We start from the raw sequence: 19132 nt of genomic DNA on the forward strand, positions 1-19132 counted from the left end.
TTATTCGTGTGGACCACTGTGTTTGGCCTCCTGTTACTTTGGGGTTGCTTTATAGCCCTACCGGCAGAGAAAGCACCCCTTTTTACAGCGAGCTGTTTATAGCAGCCCTTCTCATCTCCTAAAATAAAAATCCACAGCGAAGTAATCAGGCCCCTCCTCCCAGAGAACGTAGAAATACAGTGTTCTAGCTAGAATTGGAAATAAAAGGCTATTTACAATGAAACAGCCCTTCTACATGTATGCTGAGAATAAGACTCCACTCGCCACAGGCCCGGTACAGGTGTGCGTGTTTATACTACATAAGGAGAGATGCAAAAGAAATGGCTCTCTGTGTATACCAGATTAAGATTGTGAGATACAGGCTAAATGTCACCAAGGGAAAATTATTTTCAAAAATAGTGAACAACCAATATAATTCTAAAGAGATGAAATTCGGTTCTTCCAGATTGCCCTGGCTGTCCAGGAATTCTAAAGGTAGACGAGGACGACATCTTTGCAGACAGACTCAGTAGTAGCTGTAGGCAGTGCTGACTGTTGACAGCATTAACATCCTAGCGGTGTCAGGCGGCACCTTTGGACATCGTGGGAGGGGCGTAACAAATCAGCCTCCTGCCAGACGGGCGGCAGCGACTCCAGGCGGAACGCCCACATTGCCCTCTCCGTTCCAGGGCCGGTGGGCTAGGAAAGGACCCGGCCCTGCCCCTTTGCATGCAGGAGGAAGGCGTCACAGTCACCACAGAAAGCCGAATACTGAGAACTCAAGAACAATGGCAATGGGTTTTTGATCCTATTGCACGTACTGGCTTTGGGGGAGCCTAGGCAGTTTGGATGCTCACCTTACGAGACCTGGATAGAGGTGGGCGGTCCTTGGGCTTCCCACAGGTCAGGGAACCCTGATTGCTCTTCGAGCAGATGAGGGAGGGGGACTTGATGGGGGGGAGGGGGAGGGAAATGGGAAGCGGTTGCCGGGAGGAGGAGGCAGAAATCCTTAATAAATAAATAAATTTAAAAAAAAAATGAGAACTTAAAAAAAAAAAGAAAGCCGTTCTCCAACGGACCACTAGGGGGCGTGTCGAGACCAGGATCCTAACATCTACAGGGTCACGGCCAGATGTGTCTTCATTTGCGAGCTGACACTCGTGAAATAATTCACAGTGGGACTTGCGCTGTGCTAGGATGGCCGGCATTTGTCCAAAGTCATCCCCACCCACACCCGCTTCTCTAGAAGTACAGTCGTGTCTCATCACACAGGGAACACATTCTGATAACCCTAAGAGTTTCTGTCAGGGTATGGATACACTGACGCCAACGCAAGTGTACAGCTTGCCGCTCCTCGTAGCCTCATACCCTCAAGACAGTGGGCAACATGAGATGTATTTGGATGCCGAAGTCTAACAGCAAGAACAGTACAGTAAATACTTTTTTTCCTTGGGTCCCACAGACAGCATCCAGGGCCTCACACATACTAGACAGGCAGGCTCCATCTCCAGCTTCAGCAAATGTTTTTCATACATGCAGGAATGCACTCCGAAACAATGACAGTGCCGTACAGCAAACATGTAAGCCAGTAAATTCGTCATGCCTTGTCATGGCCAGGTATAGCATGCTGTCTATAATTGCGTATACTATACTTTTACAACTGCTAACAGAGTAGGTTTGTTTACAGTAGATCACCACAAGCCGGTGAGTAATGTCCTCTGATGTCTGAACAGTTACCATGTCACTAGAAGATAAGAAGTTTTCAGCTGCTATTATCTTATGAGACAGCCTATGTACGTGGTCCATCACTGACCAAAGCAGAAGTCAAAAGACTGAGCAATAATAATAATATGAGAATCGCTCTTTAAAAAAACTCACCTTCCACCACTGTCTTGGTACTTTGTCAAGTGTTGATGGTTGGTAAGGAGACTAGGGGGCAGAACAGACCTCTGGTCAGCCCAGAGTTCCATGGCTGGCAGCTGGCAGGAAATCCCTAACCTCCAGTGTTGAAAGCCACCTGGAAAAGAGTCCTGTGTGCCAGAAGGAATCGCTCTACAATGACATGGGCAGGGGGGAAGCGATTATACGAGGTGCGTTTTTCTACGGTGTTTGTGGCTTGACTCATTCAAATATGTTGTACTGGGGAGGTCGGATGAGGCCAGCATTCACAGCACAACCACGGCTTAGGAAACAAGTGGTACCACCGTCCATAGACAAGCTGAGCCTTGTTTTCAGCCCTCACTGTGGATAAGAAACGTGAGGAATGAATATTCTATCTATCTATCTATCTATCTATCATCTAACTATCTATTATCTATCTATCTATCATCTATCTATCTATGAAGGCTGACATCAAATTCCCTGCCACTTCCCAGCGGAATTTTAGTCAGAATCTCAGAAGATGAGGCCCAGACACTTTGGCTTGGGTCTTTACTAGGCTTTCCTATTTTGTTTTTGAGATGGGTTCTCCTATATTATAGCCCAAGTGAGACTTCAGTTCCTGGGTCCAGGTGATCCTCCTGCCTCAGGCCCCTGAGCAGTTGGAACTGTTGGTATACATCACCATGCCCAGCAAAATGCTACCAAGCCTCAGCACCAACCCTTCATGTTTCTTTGTTTGTTTCTAAAGATCCCTAGATGATTCTGGGGTTCAGTCAATCTTTTTGTGGCATAGATGCAGAAACAAACCTAGCAAGAGGGCATAATTTGCCAAATGTCAAATGTTCTGGAAGCAGGAGACAGATAAGATACACTGATTTCTAACTCAGAATGAAAAAACTAAACAGAACAGAACCTAAAACTCAACACTTGGTGTCTATGGATACGGCTCAGTGGTTGAGAGCATGGAGCATGAACTGTTCTTCCAGAAGACCTGGGTTCTGTTCCTATGGCCCATGCCGGGGGGGGGCGGGGGGGGGGAGAGCTCATGACTGCCTGAAACTCCAGTTCCAGATCCAGCCCTCTTTTTCTGTCTGCCCTCCAAGGGCTTTTCCATGCATATTCCCTCACTCCTATACAGATATTCAGACATATACATCAAGGGAAGCATGAGCGGGAGGCTTTCGGGTTACCACTTGGTACCCAGGTGGTCCTCATGTCATGTCTTCTTGTGGGGTGACTCAGCCTAATACAACAGTTGAGGTTTTTTTTCCTTAAATATTTATGTTAGTTGTAATTATGTATATGTCCCTAGCAGCATCGTTTGGCTCAAGGCCTTATCACATTCTAATGTAATCCAGAGTTATGCTTATAAATTTTTAAAATATTGTATTATTGCTCTGTGTGTGTGCATGCACGCACACACGCATATGAATGCACATGGATATAGATATGTGTGTATGCACCTACTATGGTATGTTTGCGAAGGTCAGTGGACAGCTCTTGGCAACCAGTTCTCTCCTTCTACCTTGTGATCTGGGATCAAATCCAGGCCATCCGTTTTACCTAGGAAAATACTTTTACGTGCTGAGCCGGCCATCCCCGCAGCCCAAGTTCTGCTTTTCAAAAATCATAGTTGCAAAGCGTGTTAGTGCCTTTCTCCTTTCTCTCTGCAGTGAGCAGATGACTTTTTGGATCATACCTAAAACTCGGGTGTCCCTTGGATGGACAGCCTATAGCTCCTCTAACATGTTCCCTGCTGATGAATCTCCAGGGGTAGACTTCCCACCTAATGGGAGTCAGCAGCCCAATGTAGCAGAAGCTTCCTTAGTTTTTCCAGGCCAAGCCATCCACCCCTGTAAGATGTGGTCCAGATTACTCTTTTTTTTGTTTTTTGGGGGGATTTGGTTTGGTGTTTGTTTGTTTGTTTGTTTGAGACAGAGGGTGTGTGTGTGTGTGTGTGTGTGTGTGTGTGTGTGTGTGTGTGTAACCTTGGTTGTCCTGGAGCTAGCTCTGAAGATCAGGCTGATCTCAAACTCACAAAGATCTGTCTGCCTCTTTCTCTTGAGTCCTGGGATTAAAACTTCGAGCCACCACTGCCAGTCAGGATCACTCTTAACCAAATGGTTTTAGATATGGAACCAAGAATCTGTTGCTTTGGCGAATCTGCCAGTTAGCAGATTTCCATCATTTTCAATTAATCCATTTGAGCATCAAGATGGAGGGAAGGCTTTGGTTTTTAGTGTAGTGCAGGCGCCTTACTCCTCCATTTGCCTCCCCGCCTCTGCCCTTGTTCACAAACTCACTGTCTTCCGAGGAGAACCAGGCTTTTCCTCTGCATCTCCCACCACACTCACCCACTTGACTCAAGTGGAGGGTCGCATACCCTGGCAGCACTGCGGTTCCCCTGGGCCTACATCCCCACTGCTGTGGGGCAGTCACCAGAGAGACGGCTCAGGCACAGGTTTAAGTCAGTAGAAAGTCTTTATTAGCCAGCCAGTGACTACGCTGGGTATTTGGGAGTCAATGTAGCTCCAAGACATTTTCAGGATGAGCTTTTCAGCACAAGAACCATGTCCTGGGTTGATACACTTCTGTTAGCCAGAAGTAGAACAACAGAAGCCAAAAAGCAAAGTAGTACATTAGAGACTTTCTCAGAATGGTGGACTTTGATGGGTTAGGCCTTCATTCTCATTTTGGCTGGTGGTGCTGTGTACCTGTTGAGTTTCACAGCCTGAATGGCACTTCCATCATGGAGTCAGTCGTGCTAAAGTCTAGGACCCTGTCACATCACTACGTTTGAGCTGCTCAGCTTTCCATTTTCTGTGGGACAGATGCAGAGACATACCAATGATGGTTTCACTTGCATTTCTGTAACTCCTCATTGGAACTTTTAATCCATCTGTGCATGCTCTGTTAAGTTGCTGAAATCAGTCTGGTTCGATTTCCGTAACATCCCTTGCTCTTTTGTCTCTCTTCTCTAGTCAGGCACCAGCTCAAACTGTTTTCCTAGTTTCTTGTTCTTGGCCAACTGCTTGAAGCACAGGCAGAAGCATGTCCTGCCTCTGTGAGAACCACCTGCAGAATCCTTAACAAACACAGATATGCAATTTTCCTTTACACTGTGTGAATATATGTGGCTATGATTGGCTTAATAAGGAAGCTGACTGGCCAATAGATGAACAGGATAAGATTAGGTGGAAGAGCCAAACTGAGAATTTTGGGAGGAAGAAGGGCAGAGTGTGGAGTCACAAGCAGATGCAGAGAGAAGCAAGATGGGCATGCCGTACTGAGGAAAAGCATAAGAAATATGGATTAATTGAAAATGTAAAAGTTAGCTAGTAACAAGCCTGAGCCATTAGCCGAACATTCCTAATTAATATAAGCCTCCGTGTGTTTATTGGGGAGCTTCTGGTGATACAGAAACTCCATCTACACACAGATTCCTCAAAGGGGGCTGGAGAGATGGCTCAACAGTTAAGAGAGCTTCTGCTTTTGCAAGGGTCTAGGATCTGTTCCCAGACTCCTTCCCTCCACATCCTACCCCAGAGACCCAAGGTTCCTCTGGGCTCTAAGCTTTGGCCTTCATTACCCACTCTCTCCACTCCAGTGCCCTGCCTCCACTTCATGTCCCCAATACCCAGCTCCCACTCTGCTCAGCCTGTGACTTACTCAAGGGATCCACAGGCCTCCTATATGGGTTAATTTTGCTGACTTGAAGAAGCAAGGCCAACTAGAAAGGAAACCTCAGTGGAGAAAAGACTTCTATCAGATTGGTCTATAGGCAACTCTTTCGGGCCTTATTATTATTACTTCATCATCATCATATTTATATTTATTTGTTATTATTGGTTAGACAGAGTCTCACTGTGTAGCTCTGGCTGTTCTGGAACTCTCTATGTAGACCAGGCTGGCTTTGAACTTACAGAGATCTACTTGCCTCTGCCTCTTGGATGTATGTATTAAAGGTGTACACCACCACACCCAGCAGTGGGGCTTTTTCTTGATTAATGATTGACGTGGGAAGGGCCCAGGCCTGTAGCACGAATTCTAATTGGGATTACTAACAAAAACTCGGAGTCAGCTATCAGGGGTGAAAGCTGAAGGATTGGAGAAGCTGAGCGGCAGTCACTAGAAAGCTCCTACCGCTACCGTTATTCAGACCAAAGGGACGAGCCTGTCTCCACAAATCCTCAGACTGACTGCTGTCTCGTCTCCATGAATCCTCAGACTGACTGCTGTTTCTATGAAACCTCAGACAGAATGCTCACATGCTCACTACCTTGAGCTCCTGTCTCCTTCCACCTTATATTCCTCTCTCCACCCAGCCATATCACTCCTGTCTCCATCTCCCTAGTGCTGGGATCAAAGGCGTGTGATTCCCAAGTACTAGGATCACCTTTGTGTGAGTTCTGTTTCTGTTTTAGACAGGTTCAATCTCTTGAGCCCAGGGTGGCCTTCAACTCACAGAGATCTGTCTGCCTCTGTCTCCTGAGTGCGGGGGTTAAAGGTGTGTACCACCACTGCCTGGCCTCTATGGTTAACTAGTGGCTTAGCTCTGCACTTTGATCTTCAGACAAGCTTTATTTGTTAGATTACAAACAAAATCTCACTCCACAGGTCACTGTGGACAGTGCCACCCTGTGCAGGGGGCCCCTGTGAAGTGTAAGAAAGGTAGCTGAACATAGCCTGACAGTAAGCAGTGTTCCCCTACGGGTCCACTATAGTTCCTGCCTTGAGTTCCTGTCCTGACTTCCTGCAACAGCGAACTATGATATGAACTCATAAGTCAAATAAACCCTTTTCCTCCCCCAGGCTGGGTTAGTTTGGTCGATGTTTCATCCCAACAGAAACTTAACTAGAACACCCCTGAATGCCAAGCCCTTGGCACTTTCACACACACAAACCTCTTTGTGTTTGGAGGTTACTTCCCAAACTCCTGTCTAAGTTCCCTCCTGGGCTGGGAGCTGGGGAGCCACAGTACATCTTATATCTTACTCCACCTTTCCACTCTGCAGCCCTGTAACCAAGTGAGGGGTTGTGTAACAATCTGGGGGAGGGCATGTGAGCGAGAAGAAAGGGAAGATGAAAAGAGTGTGTGTTAGGAATATGTTTTATTATCATTGGTTAATAAAGAAGCTGTTTTGGTCTATAGCAGGGCAGAATATAGACTGGCTAAAAGAGAGAGAGAGAGAGAGAGAGAGAGAGAGAGAGAGAGAGAGAGAGAGAGAGAGAGACAGAGTCAGGGTGATGCCATGTAGCTGCTGAAAGAAACAGATGCCAGAACCTTACCGGTAAACCACTAGCCTCATAGCAATACATAGAATAATCGAAGTGGGTTAATTTAATATAGAAGAGTTAGTTAATAAGAATCCTAAGTTTATAGGTCAAGCAGTGTTTCAATTAATTAAGTTTCTGTGTGATTATTTCGGGTCTGAGTGGCCGGGAAACAAACGAGCAGCCTCCCACCATCCACTGGTCTAAGGATGGGGCACGGAAAGGTGCGAGAACACCCCCAGCTCCTAATCAGGACTTGCCATTCTGCTGAGTGGGAATCGGGAGTTGGTGGGGGGGACACTGTTTAGATGTTCTCTGGTTATGGGAATTGGGAGTTGGTGGGGACACTGTTTAGATGTTCTCTGGTTGAACATATAGAGGACGGTGTGCAGCTAACAAATGCAGAGCCTGAGATGAAGATGTGAGGCCATTGGTGCTGCGGAGCCCATACCCTGAATGGTGGCTGAGGGACACCCCTAGATGGGATAGCGGAGACATCTTAGAAACCAGAGGAAGAAGAGAGCCGTTCAGTGACCGAGCGGCGCAGTGTCAGATGCCCTGAAAGCCATGGCACAAGGCAGTTACCCCCAACTACCAGCTCCTCTCCTCCCCCTCCTCAGGCTTTCGCTCCCTCCTCAGGGAACAACCATCTTGTGGACTGAACAGGCAAAGCCACACAGCCCTCCTGAGAGCCACGCAGCCAGGCTTTGCTGGCTAAGGCAGCCCCTCGCCTTGATTTCTCCTGGATGCAGCTTGAGAGGTTGCCAGGACGATACTGTTTCCCCACACACCCCTGCCCTAGCCTTTTCTAGACAGCACAGCTCCTCTGACGTCCCTTTCCTCTCTCTATCGTGAGAACAGAAATGGCTTTTCATCTATCAAAGGGATGTGACTTCTACTTTGTATAGTGGTGAACATATCTCAAGTCTAGAATTCAGATCAGGGAGTAGGGTGGGGTTAAACAATAGGAAAATATTGTGGCCACGGTGTTTTAGTCTCTAGACCAGTGGTTCTCAACCTGTGGGTCATGACCCCTTCGACAAACCTCTTATCTCCAAAATATATTTACATTTATGATTCATAACAGTAGCAAAATTACAGTTATGAAGTAGCAATGAAAATTACTTTATGGTTTGGGGCCACCACATTGTGAGGAACTGTATTAAAGGGTCACGGAGTCAGGAAGGTTGAGAACCACTGCTCTAGGCCATGGTGTGGTTTCCAAAGTTGGATTGAGGATGAGCTTGTTAGGCCACAGGCGAGTGTGTGGTGAGGAAGACGAAGAGACACTAGGTGAAGCAGGCCTCGCTCCCCCCTACCCTGGAGATGCAGCATGTCCCTTATGTCGGCTTCAGACATTCAGCTCCCCCTGCCTCAAGAAGTCACTTGTTCAGGCTTCTGGGTCTATTCGCTGCACTTAGGGCCCAGCAGCTTGAGCCTCAATAGACACAACGACCCTCATGGAGCCACAGCTTGACCTTAACTCCCACTCCTGACTGGAATTGTAAGCCATTGCCGGGGTGTCCGAGCCTTGTCTGGAAGACAGCTGGATTCTCAGCCAGCGACACTGGGCCTTCTCACAGGAGAGGACCACGGTGCCCTCAGGGTTGCTATAAATGCACTGGCTGTGGGCTGCCCTCCCTTCCACTGCCAGATCCCAACTGCCCACTGGCTCCCTGTCATCCAGCCCCAGGGCCAGGAAGCCCAAGTGGCCCGGGGTGGCAGGGCACACCAGCTGTTCCTTCTTCAAGCTGGGCACCGGTTGGCCCTTAAGGTAGGCTGGGCCTGCGCAGTAGGTACGGGTGTTGAGGATCCGGTCGTTGTAGAGGCGGAGCCAGCTCGTGAGGTAGGCCAAGTGGCAGTCACACTGCCAGGGGTTGCTGGACAAGGCCAGGTTGAAGAGGTCGTAGTTGGTGTCAAAGATGCCCCCGGGGAGCATGGTCAGCTGGTTCTTCGACAAGTTGAGCTGCTCAAGCCTGGACAGGTTCTGAAAGAGGGCCGGGTGCAAGGCCGTCAAGTTGTTGTCGTTCAAGGAGAGCCTGGCCAACTGCTCGAGGTCCCTGAAGACATCCTCGGGAAGGTGTGTGATGGCGTTGTGCGCAAGCGTGAGGGAAACAAGGCGGGACAGGTTGGCGAAGGTGCCCTCGGCGATGCCCTCCAGCTGGTTGTAGGACAGAGACAGGTGAAGCAGCCCTGGGTTGTGGGTGAAGAGGGTGGCAGGCAGAGCCCGCAGCTCATTGCCCTGCAGGTTGAGATTGGTCAGGTTGCGGAGGGAGGCGAAGATGGAGGCCGGCAGGTGTCGGATGCCATTGTGCTGCAGCCACAGATTTTCCAGGCTGAGGAGCTGGGAGAAAGCCTGTGGCGACAGCTCCGTGATGCCGTTGCTGTCCAGAAAGAGCTCCTGCAGGCTGCCCAGATTGTCCAGCAAGCCCTCCGGGAGGCTGAAAAGCATGTTGTTACTCAGCTTCAGTATCTGCAGGCTGCTGAGTGACTGAAACAGCCCCTTAGGGAGCTTGCTCAGAAGGTTCTGCTCCAGGTTGAGGGTTCTCAGGTATCGCAGAGGCTGGAACAGTCTCCCAGGCAGGGTCTGAAGCTGGTTTCCCTGAAGCTGAAGGGACTCCAGGTTGTCCATGTGGTGAAAGAAGTCCTCAGGCAGAGCCACCAGCCTGTCGAAGTCCAAGGTGAGCTTCCCCAGTGAGCTCAGGTTAGAAAAGACGTTGGCACTGAGACTGGAGAAGGGGCTGCCTGTCACCTCCAGGTCCACCAGGCTGGGCAGTCCCCCAAAGGCATCGGGTTCCAGGTGACGGACCTGAGTGTTGAGGAAGACCACCTTGGTCAGGTTGCGACTACCGTGGAAAGCCCTGGTCCCCACTGTGGTGAAGGCAGTCTCCACGAAGACGATGTTTGTGACGTGTGGGGGGATGTCCAGTGGAATGGTGGCCAGCTGCTCATCTGAGCAGAATACCTCTCTGTCAAAGCAGTCACAGCCCATAGGGCAAGGCTGGATGGGCCTGGTCAGGAGCAGGAGTGAGGCCCAGCACAACCAGACTCCTGGAAACATCTTCTGGATCCAAGAATGACAGAAAACAAGACAAAAAGGAGTGCCTTTAATAAGGGCATCACACCGCAGTGCCCAGAGCACGGGAAAGTCACCCCCACCCTCTGGACGAGCTCAGGCTGCGAGCAAGAACTGACCTCTTCAAGGAGGTTATGGTTTGGGCAACAGCTGCTTGTGTGACCCATTGCTGGGGACAGAACCTAGGGCTATCTGTACATACTAGCAAAGCTTTGGCATAAGCCCCAGGCCCACGTTGTGTTTTGAGCACCTTGTTCAAACCACTTGCAGGTGGTAGTGGACTGGTTCTTATTTCCTGGAAGCAAAGGTGTCAGCCACATCATCTGTCCAGATACCCTACAAGTTAGTGGTCATGAGAGCAAGACCTGGGTCTTCTAGAGCGTCCATGTTCTTTCCAGATTGGAGAATGATATGCAAAGAGTCAAAAAAGCGAGGGAGGGGGCACAGGCTGTGCCAAATTGTTAGGGATAATATGTAAAATATGGGCAGATTAGCCCTAGATTGGAAATTTCTAACCCCAAATCCTTCTTGATTTCCAGATCTCAGCATACTTCAGAGCATGGCTAAGAGGGGTCCCTGCACCCTGCTCTTAGTTGGGTGACACAGTGCAGGGACTGGGCTCCTCAGAACTGTACCCAATGCTGCCCTCACTGCCTTGCCTGTCCCCCGTAGTTCCAGTATCAGGGAACCTCCTAGGGTGCAGACACAAAGGCTCTACAGGAAAGTCCACATTTCAGAATTATCTAGGAGCAGGAGGTACACCTTCCCACCCGGCAAGACCAACTGGGCCTCAGCAGCCCCTGCCCATGAGAAGACAGGCACTCTGCGAACCACAGGGGGATCTTCTCTCTTGTTTACCTGACTCAGGGAGGTTCCAACCCCACGAGTTCAAATCCCAGGCTCATGACTTTCTAGTCGAGTGACCTGGGGCGTGTTGTTATCTGTGCTTCAGCTTCCTTAGGTGCAGGCTGGGGATAATAACAGTCCTGACAACAGCATGGTGACTGTGAGCACTGGTTGAGCATGCTCAGACCAGGGGCACAGAGTGAACGAGTAATCAGGAAACTATGCTGACTGTTAGGTTGAAGGGCACCGTCATTACAAAAAGACTACTTGAACAACAACAGCGAAGATATTTTATAACTAGAATACGTGTGACTTCACAAAAAAAAATTTTAAAAATTAAAAAATAAAAATGAAAGAAGCAAGAAAATACTCGGGCTGTTTCTCTGCTGCCCTCTGCTGGCGGTCAGGACTGGCGCCTACAGACTCCATCGGGTTCCTTGAGTGGAGCGCCACAGGCTTGGGGAGCAGCCACCCTACCCTGCCCTGCAGACCCTCGCCATCAGCGGGCTAGGAACGTGGCCTAGAGAGCTCATGAGAATAAGAGACGTGCAGTTCTTGCTGTTAACGTGCCGAAGGGGGTCCAGTTGCCCATCACCCTTCCTGACTAAAGTTTCTCAAAGGAAGTTTCCAGAAAAAAATCCCTCAGAATAAAAATCTATACAACTCAGGGATTTAAGGGTCCCGAAGGCCTTTTCACGGGGATAGTAACTGTGGAGGTTCGCATGAGAAAGGCCTTCATGGGCTCATATATTTGATTGTTTGCTTCCCAGCTGATAGACAGTTTAGGGAGATTAGGAGGTGTGGCCTTGTTGGAGGAGGTGTGTCAGTGGTGCCCACACCAAGCCCAGAGATGTGTGAGCTCTCAGCTACTGCTCCAGCACCAGGCCTGCCTGCAGCTGCCATGCTTTTTGACCTGTGATCACAGACTCACCCTTTGAGACTGTAAGAAAGTCCCCAACCAAACGTTCCTTTATAGAAGTTGCCTTGTTTGGTATGTCTCTTTGCAACAATAGAACAGCAATGAAGACAGTGGTACAAGCCAGGGTCCCTCCGCAGACCACGGAGTCATGCTTATAAGTACCACAAAAGGATAGCCAGGGCCACCTGAGGACAGAGTCTCCCATTGAGCCACAAGGTTGGCCCAGTCTTCCTCTCACCCTTTAGCCTGGGGCCTACTCCATACACTGTCCTTAGAGAAAAACGACTTGAGAGACTTCCAAGAAAGGCAACTGTCAAGAATCCAGACATTAGCTGGGCCGTGGCAGCGCACGCCCTTAATCCCAGCACTCAGGACTCAAAGACAGGTGGATCTCTGTGAGTTTGTGGCCAGCCTGGTCTTCAAGCAAATTGCAGGACAAGCTCCAAAGTTACAAGAAAAACCCTGTCTCAAAATACCAGAAGAAGAAAAGGAAAGTAAAGAAAAGAAAGAAAGCCGGGCTGTTGTGGTGCACACCTTTAATCCCAGCACTCGGGAGGCAGAGGCAGGCGGATCTCTGTGAGTTCGAGGTCAGCCTGGTCTACAAGAGCTAGTTCTAGGACAGGCTCCAAAGCCACAGAGAAACCCTGTCTCAAAAAACCAAAAAAAAAAAAAATCCAGAAAAACAAGAAAAAGAATCCAGACATTGAAAGAAACTCTGACCCTTGGTCTGGTGGCACAGAATCCAGGTGCAGCAGATCCATCCAGGTGTTGGGGAAGTGTCTAGCCTCTGTGGGGCTGTGGGGACATGCGTCCAGGAGGAGGACTGAGGGGCTATTTTCCCTACCCCTAAAGTTCTCAGACATGCAACTTGCTCCTTAGAGAAGCCTGGAGAAGCCCATCACAGGGCAACCAGGACCACATCTGTATTCTAAGGGTCTTCACTGAGCCCACACAGCTTTCCTATCAGACAGGGAATGGGTAGGGAAGACAGGCTCGCTCTTCACAGTTACAGGTCCAGAGTTTCCCCACCCTCTGTCTGTCCACATCTCTTTTCATTTGCTTCTTGAAGGGCTGAGTAGACTCGTTCCTTACAGCTGTTTTCGGTGGTCCACAGGCTAAGGGCATGGACTTCTGTGGCAGTCTGGGAAAGAGGGCTCTGGGAAGCTATCCACGCTAGCACACATCCAGGTAACTGAGGCATGGCTTAAGATAGCTATACAGATGGGCCTGCACCCTGGGCATTGTCAGCTTCTCAATCTTTGGGAGTGTCCTTAGGAGAGGGGCCAGAACAGGGCTCTCTCAGGTTTAGAACAAGACTCTCCTTTCTCATTCTACAGGGATAGGATGGGAAGACAGAGCAGAAATGATCCATTCCTAACCCTAGGCTCGTTCCCATTCCAGAGTAACCAAGAGCTAGCACCCTGTAGCTAGACAGTATGGGTCTAATCCTGATTAGCTGTGTACTTTAGCTAAGTTGTGCAACCTCTCTGTGCTTCGCTTTCTTCATGATTAAAGCAGTGAGCACAGCTCTGTTTCCTATGTGGGGTTCTCATGAGGATAAAATGAGAGAATATACAGAAAATCCCAAGCCCAGAGTGGGTATGTTGTGAGTGATTCAGCCTGAAACTGGCTACAGTTCTCCTGAGCTCAGCAAGGCTCAGCTCTGGTAAGATGTCATCAGAGGTTTGCTGTGGAAAACCTGATGAACTCATGGGATTGCACCACCATGGAACAGAGCGAGCCTTCCCACAGCTCCATTCCTAAGACTTTCCTTCTCAGTGACAAGAAAGGCACAGACTCTCAGAGCCTGTGCTTGGGTCTCCTTCTTAGCCCTCTCTCAAGAGAACAAGTCACCGGGCACTCCCACTTCCAGAGACAGTGGAGGTCTGCATCAGAGGTCACAGCTGTGGCAGTTGCCTTCTTTGCATCAAGGAAGACCAGGGAATGGCCACGACCATGCCCCATTCTTCAGAAGGTCAAGGAAGCGCATCTGGTCTTTCCTCTATTCTGAAGTTTGGAGTATTGTCTGATTGTTTAGGCCGACTGGGTGCAAATAGCCTTCATCTTCTCAAACGGCTTTGGGCTCGTCTGTGCCCCTGGCTGCTTCCCACACCCGATTGCCCTTTTTCTCTACCCCACAAACAAATCTAAGGGCTGAGGGCCTCAGGCAGGTAGGTTAGGACTTGCACAGCCCCTCTCTGACCCCCCTCACCCCACCTCCAGGTCCACTTGCGCCCCAGGCAGTAGAGAGAACTCTGAGGTCCTACCTCTGAATTGGTTAATCCAGACCATGGTGACAATGGCAATAGCTACACTTGAAGTGCAACATTATTACTGCTACTGAGACCATAAGCAACAAACTATCAAAAAACAGAAGCCATGAAGCTGGGGAGATGGCTCAGCGACTAAGAGAATATACTGCTCTTGCAGAGGACCTGCGTTTATTTTCAACACCTCCATGGGGTGGCTCACAACTGCCTGTGATTTCAGTTCCAGATTTCAGACCCCACTGCCCTCTTCAGCTTCTGCATACACACACACACAAACACACACACACACACATACACAAGGATACGTACGTGCACAACGCACACAAATACACACACACAGACACATACACGCACGCATACGCATATGCGTGCACGCACACATACACACATGCACGCCATGCATGCACACACTCACACAGACACAAACACATACACACACACATATGCACGCATGCACGTACACACAGGCACAGTGAAAACAAATTTTTTTTTTTTTTAAGAAATAGAGGCAGTCGGGCTGGAAAGATGGTTCAGTGGTTAAGAGCATGTACAGCTCTTGCAGAGGACCCCTCTTCCTCCCGCCAAGTTCAGTTTCTAGCACCCATGTCAGTAACTCCAGCTCTAGGGAATCCGACGCCCTCTCTGGCCTCCACAGGTAATTACACTCATGTACATAGACATGCCCAGACATAATTGAGCTGTATAGACTTTGGGTCTGGTGAAGTTTGGTATTTGATGTTTTTTATTTATTTGAAATTTTCATAATAAAGTTTATAAAATTAAAAAAGTTCGAATGCTTGTCTTGAAGACAATTAAAAAGAAAACCCCAGTTCCACCTGTTGGCTTTCTGAACGATTTTCCAGGTGAATCTAGATGCAGCCAACATTTAAGACCACACAATGCTGCCTGCACTTAGGCCCAAAACAAGAAATTAAAGAGATTTTACAATTCTAATGTTTTGTATCAATATTCTTTTGTATGATGGATAGAGTTTGGGCTATAGGCGCTTAAGCTGATAACTAACTTTAGAGAAATACAAGCAAGTTTCTGTTATTCTCCACCCTGCTTGTGTTGTTTGTGAAATCAATAAAATCTAGTCAGTTCTGAAAAAGACTGTTCTCTCTCTCTCTCTCTCTCTCTCTCTCTCATACACACACACACACACACACACACACACACACACCATGTTTAGTGTTGCCCTCAACCTTGGCCAGAAAATGCTTCTCTCTGCAGGGGTCAGGGGTCAGCAGCTGAAGCGGAGACTCAGAACCGGTCACAGTGCTGATAATGAGTGACTACTGAGTGCTCAGTCATAAATGGGACATCTCTATCAATATCCCTCAAAGCTGAGGGACATCTCTATCAATATCCCACAAAGCTGAGGGACATCTCTATCAATACCCCACAAAGCTGAGGGACATCTCTATCAATACCCCACAAAGCTGAGGGACATCTCTAGCAATACCCCACAAAGCTGAGGGACATCGCTAGCAATACCCCACAAAGCTGAGGGACATCTCTAGCAATACCCCACAAAGCTGAGGGACATCTCTAGCAATACCCCACAAAGCTGAGGGACATCTCTAGCAATACCCCACAAAGCTGAGGGACATCTCGAAGAGGGGATGTAAGAACTTAAGAGCTCACAGATGGGGAGAAGTGACATGAAATACGGCCATGACATGGATGTCGCCCTCATGAACCCACTGCAACCACAGTTACCGTCAGAAGACTGCAGCAGGTCAAGCCAACAGGATTAGCCAATGCTCCAGCAGGCATATTGACCGGACTCAGTGGGTTATTTAAAACATAAAAATGCCAAGGACATGAAGGTGGGCGGTAGATGTGCGGGGAATACCTTGGGGGAATGAGGATTCTTGGGGACAGATATGACCAAGATACATTGTTTACACGTGTGAAACTGACAAAGAATACATAAAAGATTTTCTATTAAAGTGTCCTAGGACATCTCTTCCTTGGATCCTCTCTCACTCTTGGGAGTTCTTTCTTCTTTTTCCTTAATAAATCTACATTGGCTGTGCTTGCAATTGTGAACTTATTTCTAAATATTTTAAAATAATAAACACATCGGCTTTAAAGTGAGGAACAAGAAAACTGTTTTATAAAATGGAGGTAACTTTGTGAACCACTAGGCACAGATCCCAGGATCCCCTGGAAGGTGTGAGGCTTAGCCCCACACACAAATCCCAACTCCAGAACCCTACAGTAGAACTTGCTGGTCTGTAGCCCTCAGGTCTGGCATCGCAAAGGTTAAGGGTAGCTGGGCTCTTTGCTGCATTGGTTTTGTGGGGGAGCTGGCACTTTGACATAAGAAGGCGTGGACTGGGGGGGTGTCACTTTCCCACTCGGCCACACCTCCAGCCCCTGAGTAAAGCTGCAAATTACCTGTGCCTACCACTGTTACCTATCCCCACCTGCTTCGGTCCTACCTACCCTCCCAGGCCAGTCATCCCCAGAGAGCCTTCCCAGACTGCCCCTTCTTCACCGAGCATGTCACTGCTGTCATTCGCTGAGTGCTGGATCCGTCTGTGCTCAGTGAATTGGATTCCAACTGGACCCTCAGGGTCAGGGTCCTGAAGTATTTTCACTCCCAGCTCTGCATCCCAGCACCCGGGTCAAGGCTGGGCACAGGAATGTCACTAGGCTGAAGGAATGGAATAAGTGTGGCTCTCTGTGGCCACTCCCTCATCTGCCTAATGAAGTTGACAAGCACTCGGGCTCTGTCAGCCTAGTCAGATCTGTGTTCAAATTCAGACACTGTACTTACCAGTTGTGTAGACTCCAAAGGTTCTCCTCCCCATCTATCAAAGCCTTAATTTCCTCATTAGAGTCCTAGCCCTTCAGGTTGAAGTTAGCCCCCAAGCAGACAGTACATTTGAAGCACTGTATAGTGACTGGCAAAAGGTAAACATTCCGTTTAGCTCTGGAGTGAATGTGAATGTCATCATCTAAGCCTGACATGGGATGAAAAGGGTGACAACGGACACCAACCAGGGTGGACCATGAACCTGTGACCATGCTGCTGCCCCCCCCCCCCTTCACAGCCAGTTCCCCGAGAGCCAGGACTGGCCATTGTCCCCCATTAGAATCTCCCTGGCACACTTTTCCCGCCCTCTCCCAGCTAAGGCTAGCTGATCCACTGAGGGGCTTCTCCTCCTAGGGGACTCAGCTACTGTGGCCTTCTGGGTAAGAGCAGCAAGTCCCTTTGCAGATGTCCCCTGGAACACAGACCCAGGAGGGAGGCAGGAAACCTACCGTGAGGGGCCGGGCAGCTGGGGCCAGAAGCCCGGTGTTTTTCTCAGAAGCAGAGCAGGATTTCATGTGCCCCGTGCTCAGCTGAATCCAGCCTCAATGCTGACCAAAGTCCTGGGAAGGGTTCCTCCCCCTTGTGTGGATTGACTGTTCCCGGAATGACACCAAGGTCACTTGGGCAAGGCCTCTGAAGATTACAAAATGACCCTGAATGGTTCCTGTAGACAGATGCCCAATAGGACTAAAATCCCAGTGAGATTATATATAGGTTTGGCAGCTCTATGACCCTAAAATGCACTATACCTTAAAAGGTACCTCCAGAAGCTGGGCAGTGGTGGCGCACATCTTTAATCCCAGCATTTAGGAGGCAGAGGCAGGCAGATTGTGAGTTTGAGGCCAGCTTGGTCTACAAAGTGAGTTCCAGGGCAGCCAGGGCTACACAGAGAAATCCTGTCTCAAAAACAAAAGTCCCTCCAGGCTGCATTGCACTGAGATGAGGGGCATTTCATTTCAGAGGTGGGGGCTAAGAGGCCACCTGCTCAGCATTCAGTACTGCCACTAAGAGAAAGCCTAAAAATGTACTGCTCTCTTCTTAAACACACACACACACACACACACACACACACACGGACACATGATAGATAGATAGATAGATAGATAGATAGATAGATAGATAGATAGATAATATATACATACATATATTGTGTGTGTGTTGTGTGATGTAGGCATATGAGAGCGTGAGTGGATGGGTATGTGAGCTTGAAGTGAGCATGTGAGGGTGTGAGTTAGGGTGTGTATGTGAAGTGAACATGTGAGTGTGAGTGGAGGGGTGTGTAGTGAGCATGTAAGTTGAGTTGTATGTGAGTGCATGTACTCTGAAGTAGTATGTATAATAAAAATGAGAGTGACTGTGTGGTGGGTATGATCCGGTGAGGGATGTGTTGTGTGTGCATATGCATGCAATTATACATGAGTGTCCATGAGGTATAGCATGAAGGAGTGACCAAGAGAAGCAATATAATGCCTCAGTGCTGGAAGTCTATTACCCAGTGTAATCTGAAGCTGTTTAACTGCTGTGACTTACTGCTTCTTTTGCATATGAACAGATGACATCCCACAGTGCAAAGTTCTGACCAACCAGTAGGAAGCACTTCCTTTCAGAACAGAAGAAGACAGGAGTCTGTTTGTCTGTTTGTTTGTTTGTGCTTTGAGACAGGGTTTCTCTGTTTAGCCCTAGCTGTACTGAAACTCGTGTTGTAGACCAGGCTGACCTCGAACTCAGAGATCCACCTGCCTCTGTCTCCTGAGTGGTGGGATTAAAGGCATGCACTACCACCACCCAGCTGACAGGAATCTTTAAGAGGCAGACAAGCAGTGAACCTGTGATGTGGGTTTACCCTCTGTATTCTGTGAATACCACTGGTTAATAAAGAAGCTGCCTTCAGCCAATGGCTTAACAGAGTAAAGCCAGGTGGAAAATCCGAACAGAGATGTAGAGAGAGTAGGCAGAGTCAAGGAGACACCATTTAGCTGGCTGCCAAGGAGGCAGATGCTCAAGAACCTTACCAGTAAACCACGAGCCTCATGGTAAAATATAAAATAATAGAAATGGGC

The 19132-nt window shown here is 48.7% G+C and overlaps 1 protein-coding gene across 3 annotated transcripts; it reads right to left on the minus strand.

Moving 5' to 3' along the window:
* Window positions 1-6353: 6353 nt before the first annotated feature.
* On the minus strand, window positions 6354-17581 carry Cpn2 (carboxypeptidase N subunit 2). 3 transcript variants are annotated; one of them, XM_041647187.1, is made up of 2 exons: window positions 17522-17581; window positions 6354-10195 (listed from the first exon to the last, which is right to left on the minus strand). In XM_041647187.1, exon 2 carries the CDS (start codon window positions 10193-10195, stop codon window positions 8552-8554), a length of 1644 nt encoding a protein of 547 aa, XP_041503121.1. In that variant the 5' UTR covers window positions 17522-17581; the 3' UTR covers window positions 6354-8551. The 3 variants fall into 3 exon arrangements, with proteins under 3 accessions (XP_041503121.1, XP_041503120.1, XP_041503122.1); XM_041647186.1 differs by having other exon boundaries at window positions 6354-10198; XM_041647188.1 differs by lacking the exon at window positions 17522-17581 and adding an exon at window positions 17034-17096.
* Between the last annotated feature and the right edge of the window lie 1551 nt (window positions 17582-19132).

The sequence above is a fragment of the Microtus oregoni genome, unplaced genomic scaffold, assembly GCF_018167655.1.
Source record: "Microtus oregoni isolate MIOR12 unplaced genomic scaffold, Mior012 000162F_ref0000463, whole genome shotgun sequence".
In the NCBI taxonomy this organism is placed as follows: Eukaryota; Metazoa; Chordata; class Mammalia; order Rodentia; family Cricetidae; genus Microtus; species Microtus oregoni.

Coding starts and splice junctions, on each gene's coding strand:
- Cpn2 (XM_041647187.1), bottom strand. CDS start 10,195: ATGTTTCCAGGAGTCTGGTTGTGCTGGGCCTCACTCCTGCTCCTGACC.